This window comes from Nymphaea colorata, chromosome 9, assembly GCF_008831285.2.
Source record: "Nymphaea colorata isolate Beijing-Zhang1983 chromosome 9, ASM883128v2, whole genome shotgun sequence".
NCBI lineage: Eukaryota > Viridiplantae > Streptophyta > Magnoliopsida > Nymphaeales > Nymphaeaceae > Nymphaea > Nymphaea colorata.
In genome coordinates this window covers 10,529,367-10,552,964 of record NC_045146.1, presented here as the reverse complement: position 1 = coordinate 10,552,964, position 23,598 = coordinate 10,529,367, and the positions used below count along the sequence as shown (strand labels likewise).

Sequence of the window (23,598 nt, the reverse complement as noted above, 5' to 3'; positions counted from 1 at the left end):
TGTCTTATTCATTGATTCTTAATCACGTTTCACCTGGATTTACTTCATAAAACACAAATCAGAAGTACCCCACATATTTCGAAACTTCTATGCCATGATTCAAACCAAATTTTCATCAAATGTGGTGCATTTTCAATGTGATGGAGGGGGAGAATATTCCTCGCTTGATTTTTTTGAATTTCTACGTGAAAAAGGGATAACTAGACAAATCTCCTGCCCTTACACACCACAAAAAAATGGTGTAGTTGAGCGAAAACATCGACATATAGTTGAAAGCGCCATGAGCATGATGCATGATACTAATGTGCCCATTTCCTTGTGGGCTGAAGCCTTCCATACTGCTGTATACAATAAATTGTTTGCCTATGACACTCTTGATGTCTAAATCGTCATATTTTACACTCTTAGGCAAACAACCTGATTACAAGAACTTGAAGATTTTTGGTTGTGTATGCTATGTTCACGTTGATGCTGCCTTGAGGAACAAGTTTCAAGACAAAGCTATTCATTGTAGATTCGTTGGATATGCTGATGAATATAAAGGTTTTCGATGCTATGATCCAACAACTAAACGTCAAAACTTTAAGAAATGCCATTTGTGAAGAACATAGTTTTGATGATACAAATGAAATGCCTATGACCATTGAATCTTATGATCCCTGGACCAGTACACAGTTATTCAATGCAGATCCTGTTATAGAAAATGATGTGCCTCAAAATGAAGATCCAGAGAGAGCAATACAACCGTTGGATATGGCTCAAAGTGAAAATCAAGAAGATCCAACACAGTCATCAAGTCATCACGAAAGCAATAATGAAGAACAGAGCAACAATGCACATTGGTATTCGGGTCTTATCTACAGTCGACGACTAAGGGACAGAGATGCTCACAGTGAAGAAGACAACATACCCCACCTTAGAAGATCCCAACGCAGTCGTCATCCCATACTTGATTTTCAGTTATTCATGGCAAAAGTTGGCAAGGAGGAAGAACCTACTTCATTTGATCAAGCATCAAAATCACATCATTGGAGAAAGGCTATGAAAGAAAAAATGGATGCCTTGCATGAATGTGGAACATGGGAGATCGTTCCGAGGCCACACGAAAAGAACGTAATGGGCTCCAAATGGGTATACAAAATTAAATACAAACCTGAAGACATTATAGAAAGACACAAAGCAAGGTTAGTAGCAAAAGGGTTTACACAACAATATGGAGAAGATTATGATGAGACATTTAGCCCTGTGATCAAAATGGGAACAATTCGCGTGATTATATCATTGGCAGTTGAATATGGATGGAGACTACATCAAATGGACGTGAAGAATGCTTTTCTTCATGGTGATTTAAGGGAGGAAGTATATATGGAACAACCTCCAGGATACACGAAAGGAGACTCTCATGCATGGGTTTGCAAACTAAGAAAATCTATTTATGGACTTAAATAGGCCTCACGGTCATGGTTTGACAGTTTCTCCTGCAAGATTCAAGAATGTGGTTTTCGGAGATGTCCTCTAGATCACTCTCTTTTCATTTATCGAAAGGAAAACATATTTACTTTACTTCTTATATATGTTGATGATATTGTTATCACAGGCAATTCAGAAAAACACATAGAAGAAGCTAAAGTTTTGATGATGCAAAACTTCAAAATGAAAGAGCTTGGTGATTTACGATTCTTTCTTGGAGTGGAGATTGATAGGCACAATAATCTCCTCACATTGACACAACAGAAATACACGTTGGATCTGCTGAAAAAGTCAGGTATGTCTGATTGTAAGCCTGTTGGAACTCTTAGTGTTCTAAATCAAAGACTAAGTGCTCAGGATGGGGAGTTATATGAAGATCCTATGCAATATCGAAGTATTGTTGGGGCACTTCAATATCTTACATTTACTAGACCAGATATTATATATGCTGTGAATCAAGTATCTCAATTTATGCATGCACCTAGAGATACTCACATGGATGCTGTCAAAAGAATATTAAGTTATCTTAAAGGGACAACAGGAAATGGCATAGTTTATGGTAAGAGTGAAAATATAACTACTGGACATCAACTTATGACATTCACAGATGCAGATTGGGCTGGAGATCCCGACCAAAGAAAGTCCATTTCTGGTTTTTGTATTTTTATTGGACGTAATCTTGTGTCTTGGAGTTGTCGAAAGCAAAAGGCAGTAGCAAGATCCAGCATTGAAGCTGAATACAGATGCATGGCTGCAGGTACTGCTGAAGTTACATGGGTTAGACATTTGCTAGAAGACATTGGAGAAAAGATTAAAGCATCAATGTTAATGTGCGATAATCAAAGCGCTATTGCCTCTAATCCCATACAACATGGTCGAACAAAGCACATTGAGATTGATCAACACTTTGTTAGACAAAAGGTGCAAGACAAGGAGATTCAACCTATTTATGTTCGTACAGATGAACAAGTTGCAGACTTATTTATAAAAGGATTAACAAAGGAACGATTCTGGTTTCTAAAAGGCAAGTTGTACATGGTGCAAAACCATGCACAACTTGAGGGAGGGTGTTAAAATATAAATCCTTCACCAGCACGTTGAAGAGGAGTCTCTTAGGATTCCACCTCCTTGTAGAATGTGTTAAGATATTTAATGTCCTTGTAACATGTGAAGAGTCTCCTAGGATTCTATGTTGTAGTTAATATCCTTGTAATATGTGAAGTCTCTTAGGTTTCTATGATGTAATTAATGTCCTTGGAGCTTGTGAAATCTCCTAGGATTCTACGATTGGAGACTCTTAGAATTCTGGAAATGGGATTATAAATAGAGGCCATGCAAACCATTTTGGCTACGGCTTCTTCTCCTCAGCTTCTTCTTGTTTTCATTCTCTCTCTCTCTCTCTCTCTCTCTCTCTATCTACCTGCCTGAGTACTGTTTTCTGGTTACAGATATTGGTGCTAGATTTCTATCACAAGGTAAGAAACTAAAGGTATTTATTCATTAATATTTTTCATCTTTATAAATGAATTTTACGATCGTTTTACTAGATGGCAATTGTCAGTATAAAACAAAAGGATGTATCTTGCAAAATGAGGGTTTTCACCATCAATTTTAAACTTTAGAGACTGTGTCAGATGTGCTGCTGCTACAAAATTGAAAACTTTGAAAAGCTTACGTGCATCAACATGGACACACCTACATATATGAGTGGGCAGGGTGACATTAGGGAGAAGAGGGCAGCATGATAAAGCTCTATTTCAACCCCCCAAATTTCTACAAGGAAGAGAGAGAAAATGGAGAGAGAGAGAGTCGTTCCAATGTGCTCAGCCATGAGACACATTTTTTATTGCATCTTAGCTATGATCAGTAAAGAAAATGCATACTATAGTGTTAAAGGATGCAAAACAACATCCCTGTCATGTCTGTGTAACATGTCCGTTTCTATGATTCTAGAAGGAAATATAGATAAGCCATGTCAAAATTCCAGGTCTTAGATAAAAGCATATATAAGTTGCGTGATACTTGTAACATGAATGATAATGTAGCCTTCTTAAATTATATTGTCTTTTGGTTTGCATATTTTTAGAGAACATGCAAAGTTTTTTTTTTTTTTTTTCTCTAAACATAATGAACTTTCCATGAATAGGATCATCTATATGTCCACAAGTTATTTTTATTGATCAAAGATTTTTTTATCTTTGTTGCGACCAGAGAGAGTGTGTGTAATGTTCTAATTAACTTTACCCTAATCTCAAAGCTAAAAGAGATTACGACTGGCGGTAACAAAAATTACAATATCAGTCTAAATAAAATAAGATAAACGTTAAAAACAAACACTCTAACTTCTTAACATTGCAGAAAGACTCTAAACGATAGTTAAAGATATTTAACACTCTTCCTCAAGCTGGAGCATAGATATTGATTATGCTCAGCTTGTTACATCCTCTCAAGAAGTCGCCCATGGGAAGAGCCTTGGTAAAAATGTCAACCGCTTGATCTTCAGATGAGACAAAATAGTACTAATTTCTCCCTCCTGTACTAAGTCACGAACATAATGACAATCCACTTCAATGTGTTTCGTCCTCTCGTGGAAAACATATTTGTTGGCAATATAGGTGGCTGCCCTATTGTATTATCACAATACATCTTCATTGGGAGATTCACTGATATAACCAAATCTAAAATCACTAATCTGACTCATGACATTTCAGTTGCAGTTTGGGCTATAGTCCTATATTCAGACTCAACATTAGATTAGACAACCACATTCTGCTTCTTTCTCTTTCAAGATATAAGATTACCTTCAGCAAGGACACGAAAACCTGTAGTAGACTTCTTGTCATCCACAGATCTTGTATAATCAGCATCATTAAAAGCTTTTATGTTAATGCATTCTCCCTTTTTGAACTATAACCCCTTGCCAAGGGCTGATTTTGAGTATCTTACCACCATAATGCAGCCTCCCAATGAACCTTTGAGGGTTTTTTCATGAATTGACTTAGCTTATTTACAACAAAGCTAATGTCAGGCCAAGTGACAAGTGACAGTCAAATATAAAAGTTTCCCTATCAGAGATCTATATGTTCTTGAGTCATCTGATTCATCGTCATGAATATGAACTCGTGGATTCATAGGAAGTGTGGTAGGTTTGGCCCCAATAAACTTGTTTCCTGCAAAAGATCAAGAACATATTTTTGTCAGCTTCATCAGTGGGTCCTGCCGTAGGCGACTTTCGCCTAGAGTAAACCTGCCCAAACAAACGGTCATGTCCTTCCTTATCCACAGTTGAACATCCATCATCCTCATTGTGCTCTAGAGGGTTAGTAACCTCAATCTCTTCCTTCTTGTATTTCAAAAAATCTGTAAACTGAATCTCTTGATTGGGAGAATACTCTTCTCTCATTGTAGACCTCTCCCCCTGAAGAGAATTCTCACCAAAATATGAAGCATGTTCCAGGAAGGTGACATCTTTGGTAACATAGGCACGACCTGTGGAAGGGTCTCGACACTTATATCATTTTTGAGTGGGGGAATAACCTAAAAAAACAGAAAAATGCCCTTAACCGACCTAGGATCAAGCTTTTTAATATTAGGACTGTGATTGTAAATAAAACAAACACATCCAAAAACTCTAGGTGGAAGAGAGAAAGGTTCACGACTCCCTGATAACATAGAGTGAGGCGTCTGTCCATTCAACACACGACGAGACATACGGTTAATTAAATACGCATTGGTCAACACAGCATCCCCCCAATATTTTTTTGGAACATGACATTGAAAAAGAAGTGCCCGAGTCATATTCAGTAACTGGCGATTCTTTCGTTCAGCAACTCCATTTTGAGGAGGAGTATAACTACAAGAAGTTTCATGAACAATTCCCTTTTTCCGAAAGAAGCTATCGACAGACTGGCATGTATACTCACGAGCATTGTCAGAACGAAAGGTCTTAACAGATGCTCCATATTGAGTTTCCACATAAGCAATGAAAGTCTCTATGACAGTAGGAACTTCACTATGGTCTTTCAGCAAATAAACAATGATGTTACGAGAACAATCATCTATAAAGGTGATAAAATACTGAAAACCATGACAAGAAGGAATTCCCGAAGGCCCCCATACATCAGAGTGAATCATGGCAAACACCTCGTTAGAACGATGGGTAGACACAGGTATGAAGCCCTAACATGTTTGGCCAGGTGACAGACATCACAAGACACCATAGTCATATCTAACCTGGAACACAGATCAGGAAATAACTGTCTTAGAATTCCAAAAGGAAGGTGTCCAAGGCGCTCATGCCAATGCAGAATCGATTGAAGGGAGTCCTCTCTACTCTTCGTTGTTTTGCTGGCGGCTGTCATGAGGGCAGTAGCGGCACTCATAGGTAAACGATATAGCCCTTCAGAAAACAAACCAATCACAATCCTCTTTCCTGTCACCAAGTCCTGCAGAACACAACGATCAGCAGAAAAAATAAGTTCACAATTCAACTCTTTTGTAATCTTGCTAATCGACAAGAGGTTCAAGGGAAGGTGAGGAACATGTAGAACATTGTGGACTAAGAACTTGTTCAAAAGTGAGAGACTCCCTTTTCCAGCCATAGAAATAGAGGAACCATCGGCAAGAGACACCCATTCCTTTCCTGACGAAAACTTATACCCATGAAAGACCTTAGGGTCGCCAGCCATATGGTGGGTAGCACCACTGTCAATAATCCACTTCCCCCATATGAGAATCCGCCACCACGTCGGGTTCACCAAAGCAAAAAAGGCCTAACCAAGAAACAGGCACAAAGAAGGAACATCAAACGGCAACCGGGAACAGCAAATGGGATGATGCTGGGTGGTGACATTGGGAGCTGAGAGATCAGTGCGACAGATCTCCACGGGCTTCACGCACAGGAAAAGAACAGTGGCAACCGGCACACACCAGACGATGACAAACAGCAAGGGAGGCCTCAGGCAACAGCAACAGAGCACAAAATGGCGGGCGACGGCGAGCGCTGAGCGATGGACAATGCTAGGCGCTGACAGATGCTGAGCGACGGGGACTTAGGGCGACGGCAGAAAAGGCGGAGCTGGGCTGCACTGGCGATGGAGCACGACGGGCGTGAGTTGGGCAACGATGCTGGGCTGCAGCCAGAAACCAGTAGCAAGAGCAGCCGGAATCGGCAGCAACAATGGAAGCGGCGGCGGCAGCAGCAGCGGTGGAAGCGGTGGCGGCAGAATAAGAGCCGCGAGCGATGGAAAGGTCAGGGCCGAAACTTCACGACCGGCAAAAATTTTCACAAACTAGTCACGGCTCTGATACCATGTAGAAACAGTAAAAGCGAGAAGAACACGGATGTAACGTGGAAAACCCTCAACGAGAGGTAGAAAAAACCACGGGTGAGGAGGTCTGGTGCCCACTAGCCGCCAGACTCTCTCTCTCTTAAAACTTTATTCACTTCAGAAATTAGGGTTACAAGTCTTTAAGTAAGGCCCAACAAGGGCTACAAGCTGGATCGGGTCTGGACCCTGACCTGGTCCTGGTCCCAAAACCCATCTTTACATGTTTCAACAGGTCTAATCAGAATCAGGCGACTGTTGCTGAGAGCCTTGTCGTAGGCTTTCACGCAAGAGCGCCGACATCGCCTGTTGCTCCACCATCATGGCCTCCAACAGTGCGTCCACTACGTTCAGGCGTTGATCCATCCCATGCATCCGCCCTTCCAGGCCGCCGATCACCGTTTCCACTTGATTTTTGTGTTGTTCCACCGCTGCAAAGGCGTCGCGCGCAGTGATTCTCTCCGCCATGGTCGCTGGAGCTATGATACCTTGTTAGCCTCGGTTTAGCTAACCACCACTACAGCCGCTCGCTGCAGTACTCACACACACAGCTATAGGAAGCCCAGCTCCTCTTCACGTCAACAATAATCTTCATTAGGGTTTGATTACCCTTAAGATGGTTTAAGTACATGACGTGCTGGGTTGGGTTGCACACTCTAACTAGACCCGACCCGTACAAAAGAAATTACTAAAGCAAAAACACACGGACAAAAGTTAAAATAAATTGAAATACTTGCGCCTAACAGAAACGATCACATGACACAGGTGGAGAGGAGGGAGTAGAGTCAAGTGAAACTGGAGGAATAGGAAGAAGAACCAAAATTGGCATCTCAGACGTAGTGGGACTTGGAGAGGAGAAGTAAGGACGAGACTCAAAGAATGTGACATCCGCATAAGCTATTTCTTGGTTTGGGGATCAAAGCACTGATATCCTTTTTGATTGGCAGAATATCCAATGAATATGCATTTGATTGCTTGGACAACAAGTTTGTTTCTATTTAGGCCTAAGATGTGTGCAAAACAGGTGCATCAAAATATTTTGACAGATATGTGAAATAACAGTCGATTTGGATATAGTATTTGAATGGGAATTCGTTCTTGGATGGCGGACGAGGGCAACCAGTTAATAAGGTAACATGCAGTAAGAATGACATCACCCAAAAAATAGGCGGGCATATGAGTATGCAACATGAGAGTGCGGGACATCTAGAAGTTGCTCTCGGCAACACCATTTTGTTGAGACGTGTGTGGACAAGTATATTGTGGTCAAATTCCGTGATTGGCATAAAATTGAAGTAGGACTGAAGATTTGAATTCAAAAGCGTTATCAGTGTGAATATTTTTCACAATAAAACCAAACGGAGTTTTTATTTCATTGACAAATTTATGAAAAAATACAAATTATTTCAGATCTTTCGCGTAATAAGAATACCCAACTGGTTCTAGTAAAATCATCAACCAAAACAAGATAATACCAGAAACGAGAACGAAAAGCAACCCTGCTAGGACCCCATACATCCATATGAAGAAGATCAAAAGGACTCTGACTAGATGGACTCTGAATCGAAGGGAAACTGCTCAGTGTATGTTTGCCTAATTGGAATGCATCACATAGAAAGACTCTGATGCAGAAATATTTGGAAACACGTGACGAAGTTTGGCCACAGATGGATGACCCAGTCTGAGACACCGCCGTAAAGGAGAGGTCCTCGATGTGAAGGAAGATGCAACTTTGTTTGGGATAGAAAGGAAATAGAGTCCCTTAAGTTCGTGGCTGCCACCAATCGCCTTCCCAGTTTGTAAGTCCTGAAAGAACATGAACCAGGATAAAAATTGACTCTACACTATAAATCAGTAGCCAGTTAATCACTAGTCAGTTGCCTAATAGATAACAGATTAATTGTAAAACGAGGAGAATATAACACGTGTAATGGTGCCCAAGTGTGGGAAACAAATATCACTGCACGAGGACATGTACCACGTCCCCTAGCTCCAACCTAAGAACTATGGCCATGTCCTCATGATACCACAAGTGCAGAGACTGGTGTGTCATGTGTAGGTTATGAGAGGGTGACTGCAAGGCGACTCAACCTATTATATGTATCTGCTAAGTCGAGAAGATCACTGCTTGTGAGATTTTGTGCCTTCGCCATAGAGTACTTGATGTTGTGATACTTTGCCACCATTGCAGATTCAAAATGTGATGGATAACAGTGCTGGCAAGGTGGCTTTAACCGTTCATAAGCAGCATCAATGTGGCAAAATATTGGAACAAGTCTTGATCACTTTGTTATATTTTGTACAATTCCTCTTCCACCTGTAAAATCTTAATAACAGTAGTAGCATCAGAATACGTTTTCTTCAAGGACGACCACATATCTTTGGCCTTGGTATAGTATGCAATTGGTGGGGCTATATGAGACTCCACGCTGTTCATAATCCACGACATCATAATGTTATTGTGTTCCACACAACCATTTTGCCTTTCTTCTCGACAGGTTCATTTTCTTCAAAAACATACTTCTTTCTATGACCTGCTGTAGGCATTATGAACATCCTAGGCCAGATTTTATAATTTGAACCGTTCAGCTTGATCGTGGTTCTATAAGAGAAGAAGTTTCCGGCCATCTTGTATTCATTAGAAACTTTGGATTTACTACCATCAGCCATGGTAAATTTTCCAACAAAAAAAAAAACACAATCCAACCGTACAATGTATGTGTACGAGATACAATAGTCAGCCACAACAGTCAAACACATGAGTAAATACCTCAACTGCCCAAGAATATCAGAGGCTAGGCGACAAAGAAGAGCACACAAGCCACATCACCTTCACAATTCTGAATCAGCCTTTTAAACAGCTGGTCTACATACTGCTACCAATTGAGCACCTGATGATTGTTAAATGTTATACTCCTCCACAGCGCACGACATAGTCTGCTCCACGAAAACTACTCCAAACAGCATCCACGAACAGCTTTCATACCCACGATCAGCAGATCGACTTTGCTCCACACGATCCACTTGAGGATCTGATCACGCTTTCGACATAGGCGTGATTAGGTCCTCCTCTACAGAGCACGACCAGGTCCTATTCCCTTACTGCCTCCTTGCTGCTGGGCCAATAGGTGGCAGAAGGAAATGAGGAAGAGGCGTACGGTAGAGAGCCACCAGAAAAAAAAGAGGGTCACTGGGAAACTTACTTGGCTTGCTGGCATTAGGTAAAGCCCCAGTCTGATACCATGTTACGATCAAAGAGAGAGAGTGCAATATTCTAATTAACTTTATTTACCCTACTCTCAAAGCTAAAAGAGATTAGGGCTGGCGGTAACAAAATACAATATCAGTCCAAATAAAATAAGATAAACTTTAGAAACACACACTCTAACTTCCTAATATTGCAGAAAGACTCTAAATGACAGTTAAAGATATTTAACAATCTTCATTGTTATTTTCATTTGAATCTATCTCCTGAAGTTGCTAGGAAGTCGCAAACCCTTAGAATGTTTACTCTCTTGATCATTGTTTTCCATGCAGTAATTTGTGTTTCTCAGAAATCCTAGTAATTTGTCATTCAATTTATTTTATAAGTTTTAGAATTTGCTGATATTTATATATGTGGCAGTTTGATTCTGCTTTTTTTTTTTTTAACCAAGTATGTATCTTTCATGGTTTTGGTGCAGCGTAACTATCGGTTCTTCTTCATGTTTATATCATCATCAACTTTTATGTGCATATATGTCTTTGCATTTTCTTGGGTGAACATTCTCATACGAAAATCAAATGGCAGCCTCTGGAAGGCAATGTCCCAAGAGGTTCCTTCTGTGGTGCTCATAGTGTACTGCTTCATAGCAGTGTGGTTTGTTGGTGGCCTAACTGTTTTCCATCTCTACTTAATCAGCACAAATCAGGTGACCTTTTCTTTTTGCTCCTGCATAAGTTTATATTAGTAAATAACAATTAGTTATCCAAGTAACAACAATTTAGCTAAAATATTTGCTGTCATATCGCATATGTTTATTTTGTTCGTTGTTCACACACACACACACACACACACAGAAACACACTCTCACATAAATATACACACATAAATACCTTATTTACTTAGGCTGCTGCATCAACTACTGTTAGTTATTTTTGGCACTTATCAACTAACCAAGTTCATTAACTAAATTTGTTAGCTAGTTCTCTCTCTCTCTGTCACACACATACACACTTACATTATATATATATATATATATATGTACACACACACACACACACACATTATTGTGACAAGTATCATCCTTGGGTTTTTGTCCGTGAGGTTTCTTTCAGATGTGTGTTTAGAAAGTTTACTGTTCTCTGGAATTCAAAATGTAAAAATTATATGTTAGAAATAATAGAAAAATGTGAAATTATGATTTTTTGGTAGTCCTATTAAAAAGGTGCTGATAAAAGTTGAAAATAATTTGTCAGATAAATGCAAATACAAAATCTGTAGACAACATTGATATGAATTGTATGAACACACACATATATAATTGACATATTCATTGAAGCTGACTTATGTTTACTATGGAACAGACTACTTATGAGAATTTTCGCTATCGGTATGACAAAAAGGAAAATCCGTATAACTTGGGTGTCTTCGAGAACTTTGAGGAAATATTTCTGTCAAAGATCCCACCTTCATTGAATAATTTTCGTCTACTGGTAGCAGAAGAACCTAATGAAATTTTTTCTCCAAGTATGAGAGGAGACTCCATTGGACCGATGGCAAAAATTGATATGGAAATTGGCAATGTGAAATCTGGATTCCCTGTTGACTTGCATCTTCCTGAGATTTTACAAGGCTTGGACTATAGTGGCATCAATGATAACTTGAAGAGCAGGGAGAACGATGATAATCATGCGTTTGGATCATTTGTTTACCCTGGGATAGAGAGAGGTATGGAGCAATGTGAAGTCAATGCAATAAAGGATCCAGCAGGCCATCATCACATCAGCATCATATCATGAGAGGTACGTTATTTTTACCAGAATAATTCAAATATAAATTGTAGTTATGCTAACAAACCTACAAATGGCTACCTTTTAAACAGTCACAATTCGTAGGGGTTCTTCAGCAAAGGAAAATTTTGACAGTGGAAAAAGTGTAATTTTATGTTAATCACATTATATTTTTCAAAAAAAGAAAAAGACCATTTATACAGATTTAAGAAAAAACAGATGTCATTTTTGGTTCTTAAAATTTCAATGAAAATGGTCACATAATACTTTTAAAAAATTGTTGCACGCACAAGCAATATTTTTCACCAGACAACTTGGTCAAGCTTTGTATGATAAGAAAACCTGAATAGTGAAAAAAAAAAACTCTCGGACGCCAGAAGTGCACTAAGATACAGAAACAGAAGAGAACTTTTGTAGGAAGCACACATGCATTTGGGACCAACCCAAATATATATACGTAAGGCAAGAAAGTGAATTAGTAGTTGTCTAGCTAAGGATGGCTGTGGATATGACCCTTGGGAGCTAGGCAGCAGCCATATCCTAAATACTAAAACAAAAACACAGAAAAGAATAGGAAAAAGAAAGAAAGTACATAAGAAAACTCTTTTAAAGTATATATCATATATAAATGTGTGTCTTATGCTTCTACGTACACATGTATGTGGTTATACTTTTATCGCCTCCTTCAAGCTTTCGGTATCCTAGTCAACAATTCCTCTAAACAAAGGTGAATGTGGGTGTAGGGAAAGTGCTTTGATAAAGAAAGCTACAAGCTCACGTTTCAGATGTACAAATAGCAAAGCTATAGTTTCTTTTAAGTATTCCTCTCAGAACTAATGATAGTCCATTTAAATATGTTTAATTAGCTTTTGCATAAAAAGTGTGGTTGGTTGTATTGTAAAATAGAACTTTTATTGTTACAGTAGAAGTTAGTTATTTCTTCAAAGCAAACTCTGTATCTTGATTGAGTTAATGAAGCCTTTTGACCTTCATGGTTGTGTAGTTATAGCTTGATATTTAGTCTTAAATATATAAGATATAAGCACTTTCTGTTGCCCTTAACACCTATAGAATGTCATCATTTATCTTAAAAAAAAGTAGAGGCAGAACAACAGTTATTTGGATCACTCTCTTGATCTAAATGAGTACAAGCAATTAAAATCTAGATGAGAAAGTGAGAACAAAAAGTGCCACCCTCAATCTGGACCAATGTAAGTGATTAAATCTAAATGAGATGGTGAGGATAAAAAATATCCCTTTATTAGCTAAGTTCTTAATGCATCAATCAATTCTAAGTGTTGCATATATATTTACATGGGCGACTTTTTGAGAAAAAATGTCTCTTCTCAGCAAAGATGACTTCAGTTAAAAAAAAAATGGCATAAAACCAAGACCTAACATTACAATTTGATTTCAAGTTGCATTTTATTTTTTTTAATAATTTTATAACAATGTTTGTGATTACCATGTTACCGAAATTTGAAAGCATAATCACAATGTATGCAGCTGAGTCTGTCATACACATGCATGCAGGTGCAGTTATATATATATATATATATATATATATATATATATATATATATATATATCCACATGCACAACTGCACCTGCATCACTTTTATGTGGGTGTGGATGTAGATTGTCATGTCCGTGTGACTCAAATATGGTACTAACAAAGCAATGTCAATATGACAGAACAAAATTTGCGAAGCCACTAGCTTTTGAGATATTTGCAAAAAGTAGCTTGATGTTTGAAAGTCTACAAATAACCTCTTCAGTTCAAAAAAAATACTCACAACACACTCTTCATGAATAAAAATTGAAAACATGAAATATGCTTAAAAACCCTTTTACCCTAATAAAGACTTTCTCACGGTCGGCATTTTTTTGGCCAGTCTCTTCACGGTTACACTATTACTAATGTGAATGTTTCTTCATAATCATTTTCATATTCTTGCATGTAAACTCAGCCTGGTATTACTTTATCTATCCATTGCTTTTGGTCTTGTCCTTGTAGACCTTCTATATGAAATGGCTTTCTTTCCTAAGGGCAGGCTTTGTATATAAAAAGTGTTTGCCCGTTAAGAGAATCCACCTTTTGATGCTGTAGTCATTCCTTAGCTTATTATTTGTTGAAGGTTTGATGGACAGTGAGAAGATAAACCTTAAATTTAGTAGAAATAGTCTCATATGAAACAAATCAATTTGTCGTTCTACACATCATTGTTCTTTTATGGTAGACTCTCCTAGATTTTAGGGTTCTACAATATTCTGTGAATTTTTCCAAGGGGAATAAGTTCTCATGTTATTAATGAGGTCTTCTTTCATATGAACATTTGTGAGATTTTCATGGCTATCAATAAAGTTTGGCTAAATATCACCTTATTCATTGGTGCCAGCAAAAAAACAAAAATCACATATTGACAAATTCTCGAGGAAAAAGAAAAAGAAAAAAAAAGGAACTTCCTTAGGAGGCATTTGATTATCCTGAATTTCTAGTACAAGGGTCTGAACTATCTGGTGGCCCACCTTAAGTCCATGGTTTTGTCAAACTCTATGTTTCCAAAGCATTTAAGGTTCCTGGTTGTTCCTCAGCTAAGTTCTTAGAATGGATTTCAAGCATGAAAGGCATCCAAAAGCCTCCTTATGTTTATGAAAACCATTTTTGTTTTTAATGAGTGAACCATTTCTTTCAAAATATATTTACAATTTTCTAAATTATAACATCTCTATCTAAGTCACATGGGTACTTCAGTAAGGTCCACGTACCCGTGTCGCCGTACCCATATCTAAAATGAGTAATAGGACACTCTCGGGTACCTTTAGATTCAAACTGCATAATTCTACTTTGATTTAATTTTTTCCATCTTACTTTTCATTCTACTCTTATAGTTATTGTTCGTTAACATACTAATGTTTTTATTTATATCTTTTGTTTACTAAAATGTTGCTTTCATTTTGATTTTTTTTGTGTTATTTTGCATATATAGATACATATATCCTGCCGTACCCCCGTACCCACATTTTTTTAAAGTTGTCATGTTTGTACCCATATCTCCATACCCGTACCCAAACTGTACCCGTACCCATGTGACTTAGATCTCTATGCATTACTGATCTTTGGTATCCTAGAACCCATGGTATGACTTCACATATGTTTATTATGCTTGCTAGGAGGTTTTTCTTTCAAAGATCTATTTTCACTTTTAATGGTGAACCATTTCTTCAAAAATGTATTTATCATTTTTCAATTTATAACATCTCTATGCTTACTAATCTTAGGTATCCTAAAACACATCTCTATGCTTACTTTTAAAGTTAATTATGCTTGCTAGCAACTCTTACTTTCAAAGATCAGTAATCTTTTGAAATTGGATTCCATATAATAAAGTCTTCAAATTGTTAAATATTCTTCAGAGAAAGGGAGGACAATCTATGAATAAAATATTCTAACATGAAGTTAACTTTTGACCAAATTTGTGAAGACATTTCGAAATTAGCAATATCATACTTGTTATGGTACATACTTTGGGCTAAACCATTTAGTTAAGGAGTATAGGAGCATTATTTTCTTATATGAAATAACCTAAACTTTCTAAACTTTAATTCTTTGGTCAAGGCACAATTTCTCTCTATTGTGAGAGTTCTAGTGTCTGAATCAAATTGGTTTTTGCATAATGTTATGAAATATTTTGCAAGTTTAAAGACTTTGATTTAAGGATAAGGAAGTATATCCAATAATATCTTGTAAAGTGATTAAGAAAGGAAACCTAATGACGAATGCAGGTTCTCCAACATCCAAATATGCTAACTAAATGGCTTCTTGGTTGCAAATTTGCTATTACTGCAAAACAGCTTTCTTATTTTTCTAGGAAAGCATCCATGGCTTTGAGATTTCTTTAGAGAAATTTTTGAATTTTGATATGTCAAAAACTTGTTTATGTTGGAAGGGCACAGTCCCTACTACTCTATGCCGCATATGGGCTGGGTGCGGGTGCCGATGCACCACATATCAGAAAATTTAGCAGCAGGTGTATATATATATATATATATATATATATTGCTATATGTTTGTAATTTTTTTACTGCAAAATAAGTTTTTTGTTCAAAGGTCATTTTGCTCGTTGGGTGCATTTTAAATTGAATGTGAGTGTTGGGTGCATTTGAAGGGCATATGGACATAGAATGTAGTTTACTTTTAAAATTTTAAATTGTATAAAATGAAACTCTTTTGAAGTATAGGCAGTCTGGTTGTGCTTTTTAAAGGATAGTGCATCTTGAGGACACATGGATATAGAATGTAGTTCATTTTTAAAATTTAAAATTGAATAAAATTAAAGTTTTTTTTTAAATATAGGCAGTCTGGTCATCCTTTTTAAAGAGGGAGAGAGAGAGCTGAAAGTTTGAAAAAAAAAAGCGAGAAGAAATAAAATAAAGCTTTTTTTTTAAATTACACGCAGTCCAGTCATCCTTCTTAAAGAACAGTAAAGGACTACAGACTTCTGGGCCATTTGCTGTTTTCCTTTTTAAAGAGAGAGAGAGAGAGAGCTGTATGTTTGAAAAAGAAAAAGAGAGAAAATAAAATAAAGCTTTCTTTTAAAAAATTCTAAATTAACTAACCTTAATCTTTGTATTAACTAACCCTAATCTCACTAATAAAGAGATTAGGGCCGTAGTAGAGACTTACAAATAACATCAACCAAAAATAAAGAAATGTTTAAACTTCAAAAAGAACTCCTAACTATTAAAGATTGCAAAGGACGTCTTAGAAACTTCAACTCTTCTAATTTAACATTCCCCCTCAAGCTGGAGCATACATATTAATTATGATCAGCTTGTCACAACATCTAAAGAAATCACTAATAGAAAGAACTTTGGTGAAGATATATGCAGTTTGATCTTTAGATGATACATGAATGGTGTCTATAGTTCCTCTTTGAAGAAGGTCTCAAATGTAATGGCAGTCCACTTCAATATGTTTAGTTCTCTCATAGAAAACTGGATTATTTGCAATGTATGTGGCTGCCCTATTGTCACAATACATCCTCATGGAATGAGGATTGACACACTTAAGCTAGATAGCATGGATTCAGCCCATGTCATTTCAATGACAGTTTGAGCTATAGCCCTGTACTGGGATTCTGCACTAGATATTGACACTACACCTTGCTTTCTGTTTCTCCAAGATATAAGGTTGCCTCCCACAAATACACAGAATCTTGTGGTAGATTTCTTGTCTTCAATTGAGCCTACATAATCAGGATCACTGTAGGCTTCCACTTTCGAGGTCTTGCCTTTTGTGAATAAAAGTCTTTTACCTAGAGATGATCTCAAATATTTGACCACCATTAATGTTGCATCCCAATGAACTTTCCTAGGTCTGTTCATGAATTGACTTAGCTTTTCCATTGCAAAGCTAAAGTCAGGTCACAGTAACATACAAGAGCTTCCCAATAAGGGATATGTATGATCGAGAGTCCACCAATTTTGATTGGTCATCATGAAGATGTATGCGTGGATTCATAGGTAGAGAGGCCGGTTTAGCTCCTAGCATACCGGTGTTCTGCAATAAATCAAAAACATACTTTCGTTGGGATAGAACTACACCTTCCCTATTGCAAGCAACCTCTATTCCCAGAAAATATTATAGTTGACCAAGATCTTTTGTCACAAAGTGTCTTTGGAGAAACAAGTTTGTATCAGAAATTTCTTGATCGGAGTCACCTGTTAGGATAATATCATCAACATAAACTGCTAGAATGGTCATACCCCTAGAATTCTTCTTGATAAACAGAGAATGATCAAGAGAGGATCTCGCAAAGACACACTTTGAGACCACCTCAGAGAACTTGTGGAACCACGCAGGAGGACTCTACTTGTGTCCATATATAGCCTTCTTCAGTTGCGCATTTTCCTACACTCTTTTTATCATTCAAACCTTGGTGGCTACTGCATATAGATAGTTTCGTCGAGATCATCATACAAAAAGGTATTTTTGGCATCAAACTGATACATGTGCCAATTATGGTGTACAACTACTGAGATGATAAGATGGATGGTCCTCTACCAAGCAGCAAGAGAAAAAGTTTCAAAGAGAACAACACCATAGGTTTGTGTTTAGCCCTTAGCAACCAACCTAGCTTTGTATCTTTCTATGGAACCATCAGAATGATATTTCATGGTGAATATTCACTTGGAGCCAACAATGTTACAATAAGGAGGATGATCAACAAGTTCCCAGGTGCCCCGCTGAACCATGACATCTATCTCATCCTGCATAGCTTGTCTCCATTGGGTATCTAATAAAGTCTGTTGGTGACAAGTAGGAACTGCATGGACAGTCATAGCTTGAATAAATTGTTGCATACTTTTTCCAACACCGTCAGTAGAAACAAATGAGAGATAGGATGCAAAGTACATTATCACTTGCCTTTGCAAAGAGTAATAGGTAAGTCCTAGTAGGGACAAGATATATCTATAATGGGCTCACATGGACTAGGTATACTCACCTCAGATGTACTTACCTCTTGAGAAGAAGTTGAGGAATGATCATGAGAAGGGTCTTGTCGATCTGTGTAGACCAGCGGAGGATCACAAAACTTGGTGACACCAAAAGGGGACTCACATGGGAATGACTCAAATGGAATGGGAGGGTTAGGTAGCGCATTGGAATCTCCCACGACCTCCTCCTGATCCTCAGCTTGTGCCCCTCCTCCTGGAGAAACTACCCCCATGGCCTTCTGAAGCCACCAAAGCAGAGGTAGGAGCATCAGTGGAAGGTTGAGAAAGGGTCACAAGCTCACAGCAAGATGACTGAGTCTATTGTAAGCCTCAACTAGGTCAGGGATTTCTGCTCCAGTCAACTTCTGCGCCTTTGCTATTGCGTATTCGAGAGTGAGCCCTTGTAGAAACTTTGCCACCATAGACTGTTTACCATGAGTCTTGTGGCATGTGGGACATGGAGGACACAGAACATTCAGTCTTTCATAGATTGACTTGATGGAAGCAAAATACTGAGCAAGACTTTGATCACTCTGTCGCAAATTAAGTAATTCCTCCTCCACCTTCAAGATCTTGCTAACATTCTTGTCGTTAGAGTACGTTAGTTTCAAAAATCCCACATTTGTTTGGCAGAGGTATAATATGCAATAATCTGTGGTTGCACACTATTTATTATTCATGCCATGACAATATTATTATCTTTCTTTCACGTACTATATTTTCTACTCTTCACCACAAACTCTTTTCTTCTATAACATGCTCATTCTGATGTCCAATCACTGACATCATAAGCACACGAGACCAAATGTCATAATTAGATCTATTTAACTTTACAGTAGAGCCATAAGAAAAGGGATTGCTCGTGTTCTTATGCTCATATTGCATTTCTGTCTTGCTTCATCAGCCACAATGCGAGACTAGACAATATTATCTGATCGCACTTTAATAAAATCAAGAGTATAGCACAAAATAATCAACTTGAGAGGATTTAGGCAACAGAATTTTTCAGCATCAATAAAAATACTTAAAAAAATATCTATCGACTTGCTTTTCATTAAATCAGTCCACCAATCACAACAATCAACTTGAGAGGATCTAGGCAGCAGAATTTTCAATATCAATAAAAGTACTTAAAAAAATCTATCAACTTGCTGTTCAGTAAATCAGTCTACCAAACTCCCACGTAGTAGCTTCATACCATTGCTTACTAGAATCCACATCTGCATATGAGAAAGATAATCAATCTAATAAGATTATACCCAACTTGCAACCACTTTTCCACAGTCAGCCAAAAAAAAATCTGATTAGAATCTGGTCCATGTACAGCTACTCTTCCACAAGCCCGGATCTGACTCAGAACTTGCCAACACAACCCCCGTGCAGTTGCTGACGCTCCACTACATCCACGTTGGGAACCTAATCACACATACCTCTCATGTGTGATTAGGTTTCCCTTCTATGCTGCTCCACTATCTCCCGATCAGCAGAGAGAAGAGAGAAAGGAAGCTAGAGGAAGAAAAGAGGTGGGAGAGAGAAGAGGAGAAGAAGTCGCCAGAAAGTCACGTCCACATTCGAAGGGTGGATATTGCTGGCTTGGATACCATGTTATGCCGGTAGTCTTAGAGATAGAAAATCTTCTTATTAACTAACCCTAATCTCACTAATAAAGAGATTAGGGCAGCAGTAGAGACTTACAAATAACATCAACCAAAAATAGAGAAATGTTTAAAGAGAACTTCTAACTATTAAATATTGCAAAGGACCACCTAGAAACTTAAAGTCTTCTAATTTAACAAAAATATTGGCAGTCTAGTCATCATTCTTAAAGAATAGTAAAAGGATGATAGACTGTTGGGCCATTTGCTGTTTTCCTATATATATATATATATATATATATATATATATATAGAGAGAGAGAGAGAGATAGAGAGAGAGAGAGAGAATGCTGCATGAGAGGGGGGAAAGTTAGGAGGCAAACAATAAGAGGGAGAGGAAAAAGGGAAAAAGGGAGGAAAAAAAAAAAAAGGTGTCGCTTCGGTGCACGTTGAAGCTACAGCAGCACCTGCATCGTGTTGAAATGGATGTTGGGTGCAGTTTCAAGCACCAGTGTGACTTATCTCTTGCCACACATCAATTCCTTTTTCACCAATACCATAGATTGCTTTCTTTAGAATAAATAAATAGTTGATGTGGCAAAGGTCTCTGTTTCTATGTCCTTCCCCCATCAACTCTCAAAACTGGTGACCTTATATTAGACAATCTTTTGATCAGAACGTTTTTGCATGGACAGATCTGAGATTTGAAAACTGGAGAAGAGATTTAAATGTAAGCTTGGTGTATATCTTACATTTGAAATTTTTCAAGAGTTTTCAATGGGTGAGTCACCGAATAAAACAAAGAGGCCTAGGAGTTGGAATAGAATTCAATACAACGTTGTATTGGGGTTCATGTGAAATAATGCACTAGAGCGCAAAAAGCATGAAGACTACTCAAGGGAGATGGGATAGACATGTTCACCATTCTCATGAGAGGCTGAAGAGAATTTACAAGTGAGTAACATAAAACCAATAACCTTTGTCCTTTTTTGTTTGTTGTTATTGGACATACAACAAAAGTGGAAAACCTTTTTAACCTTGAATTTGAGACATACCTGTAGTTGGTTTTTCACAATGGTTGGAGATTATTTTGTGATACTTTCCCCATTTTCCTTAATTATTAACAAAATGTGAACATCTACAGGACTTCATGTGAGAACTTGGTTCAAAAATGATCTTCTCTTTCACATGTATAGTTTTCATCATTTTTGCTCACACAAAAGCCTAATCTCTTCAATACTTATTCTTATAAGAATTTCATCAAGCGGAAGAAGTGATAAAAAAGCACGAAGACACACTGTTTCTCTCAAATTCTGGCCTCAATGCATCCAAAAGAAAAAGTGCTATTCCTCTATTTGCTCACTTGCCATATATATCGACGTATTTATGTTGCTAACTTTCCATTTTGCCTCATACGAGTCAATTTCGCATATTAGAAACCTCAAGGAAGTAATTTAACTATTTTTACTTGTACTTTTATTTTCCTTTTAGCTAATAGTTATGAGCTGTATCTTTCCAAATACGCATACTCTTAGTATAATTCCAAGCTTCACACGGATGCTTAAAGATCAAAGAGTTCACCATTTCCCTATTTACCCTACTCATTTTTCACGATGTGATTCTGAAAAAATTTCCTTTGCCACGTGTCGTCTTATTCATCCATTGTCCTTTTTCAGTTTGTTTCCTTCAAGAACTTTTTCAGATTCCAAGTTTGTAAGCGTTGTTTAAGTTCAAGACTGGCATGTACCTGTACGAACCTCCAACTCTTTTTCATTTGATATGAGTCTTTATGTGTCCAGACCAAGCTATGTGGTTGTTGCCATCAGCTTGAAGGAGGGATTGGGACTGTACTCGGAGATGGAGAGCAAAACTGCCATATCTGAATCAGTCTTTTGTAGATAAAAAATGGAGAAGATTGCCAACACAAAATGAAATATCTTGAAAATAAATTTCCCTCACAAGGGCAATTCCAGAGATTATTTATGATATTGCATGAAAATGGCATTCTTGAGTCAGGATACCATATTATAATGGCTCAACACAGGAAGCTTCTTCAACAAATGGCTTTATCAAGCTATGTATGCACGAGTATTATTCACGTATGTTCACCAAAGCGTACATTCGTAAAAGGTGCACTAAGACACCTAAAAAAAAAAAAAGAACGTCCCTTGGCTGCATGCCGAAAACCTAAATAATCGTACACGTTTATCTAGCGAACAACAGCTACATCTAACTTAAGACCGAGTCAGAGACCAAAAGTTCAATTTCTTAGTTACATGTCTTAGCCAGCCTGCTAATCAACCAAAAGTAATGGGCTTTACCTACTGAACTGAATACTTTTTTCATTTTTTTTCTGGTACGACATTTTATTCTGCTGTTAATGTCCTCAGGTTCTAAATGAAGGATTGGTGGTTGCTCCAAGGTATTCATTCTCGTGGATGTCAACATTATTTCACCATAGAGGCTTCCTGCATTTAGTCTTCATCCTCTTCACATGTAAGGTTGAACATTCTTGGCTTCTCGATTATGCAGCGACATGGTTAGTGGAGCTTGTATGCAGCTGAAACACATCATAAAGTCTGCTTTTCATAGAGAGGAAGGACGAAGGAAGAAGTGAGAAAAAGAAAATCTTTCTATTTATTGAACCTTGCTACTGTATTATCGTATTTATGGATGTCTATGAAATTTTAATAGTTGTGTGCATACTTTTGTACATTGTTTCCATATGATTCCTTTGCTAGTGCGTACAGCAAATTAAGCAAAGGACAATGCCTTTACACCGTGGGTGCAAGTCGATCTGCTGATGAAGGCGAGGAAATGGTTATTATCAGTTCCATCATCAGCAAGGTCATTGTCACATAATCTTTAGTTCCATGGCAAGATTAGAGTGTTTCTGCAATGCTTTATCCAACTGCTGGCTCACTTAGTAATCGGCTTTGCATTTCTGATGCTATGAGCTTGTTTTTGATACTGCTGATCAGGTTGGCTCTGCCAGCAAGTTGGAATACAATCGTCGGTGATGTCAGCATTATTGTAATGATTCCAAACTCAGTAGTGCTGCGTGGGCCTTAGAACAGGAATGCAAGCCTATTCGAAATGAACATCATCTAGTCAACATTTTTGGCGGATGGTTCTGTGGTCTTCCATCTTCGGAGCCATCTCGGCAAGTCGGAGGTGCAGAAGGATCAGAATTAGGTGGAGATTGTGCAGTTTTGGCCGTGCAAATCTTAGATAAATCCATATCCATATGCAGCCTTTACACAATGCTGAACTCTAGCCTTAAATGAAATCACTTGAGTTTCATTGTAAAAAATGACGAAGCAAAAAAGGTCTGTAGCCATTATTATCTCACAATAAAATGAAATAATTTGAGATGGTCATTGTAAAAAATTATGAGCAAAAAAGTTATGTAGATATTTAAGTATATATGGTCCGTGAATGTGGCCTTCATATTTACTTATCGTCATTGGCTGTCAGCTGGTTCAATCATTTTCTAGTTAACAAATGGTTTAAGTACTTATTCTGATGCAAAGACGAAACGGTCAAAGACTTGCAACCATCTGTGATGGCGTGTATACACACCCTAGTGAACACCCGATAAGCAACTGAGGCAAATGAACACTTTCTCTAATCTGAGAAGAAATGACAATGATGAAGTGCAAGCTAGACCATCGGGATTGGCCTCGAGTCACTGAAGGCCGACCCCAAGATGA

At 37.8% G+C, this 23,598-nt stretch overlaps 1 protein-coding gene across 6 annotated transcripts in view; it reads left to right on the top strand.

Annotated features, from left to right (window-relative positions):
• The window catches only part of LOC116261086 (probable protein S-acyltransferase 4), a 36,622-nt gene extending 13,332 nt beyond the window's left edge, over positions 1-23,290 (top strand). Inside the window, exons 4-9 of one of the 6 annotated variants that reach the window (XR_004174236.2) lie at positions 10,481-10,708; positions 11,364-11,801; positions 22,276-22,307; positions 22,418-22,498; positions 22,627-22,732; positions 22,867-23,289. Coding sequence is in view for 2 of the 6 variants with exons in the window: in XM_031639694.2 (XP_031495554.1) it covers positions 10,481-10,708; positions 11,364-11,798 (663 nt within the window). In the remaining 4 variants the exon portion in view is untranslated. Of the gene's footprint in view, positions 1-10,480; positions 10,709-11,363; positions 11,802-20,580; positions 20,825-22,275 lie in introns of those variants that run through there. The other 5 variants (XR_004174235.2, XR_007574326.1, XR_004174234.2 and 2 more) reach the window with 5 other exon arrangements.
• The last annotated feature ends 308 nt before the right edge of the window (positions 23,291-23,598 follow it).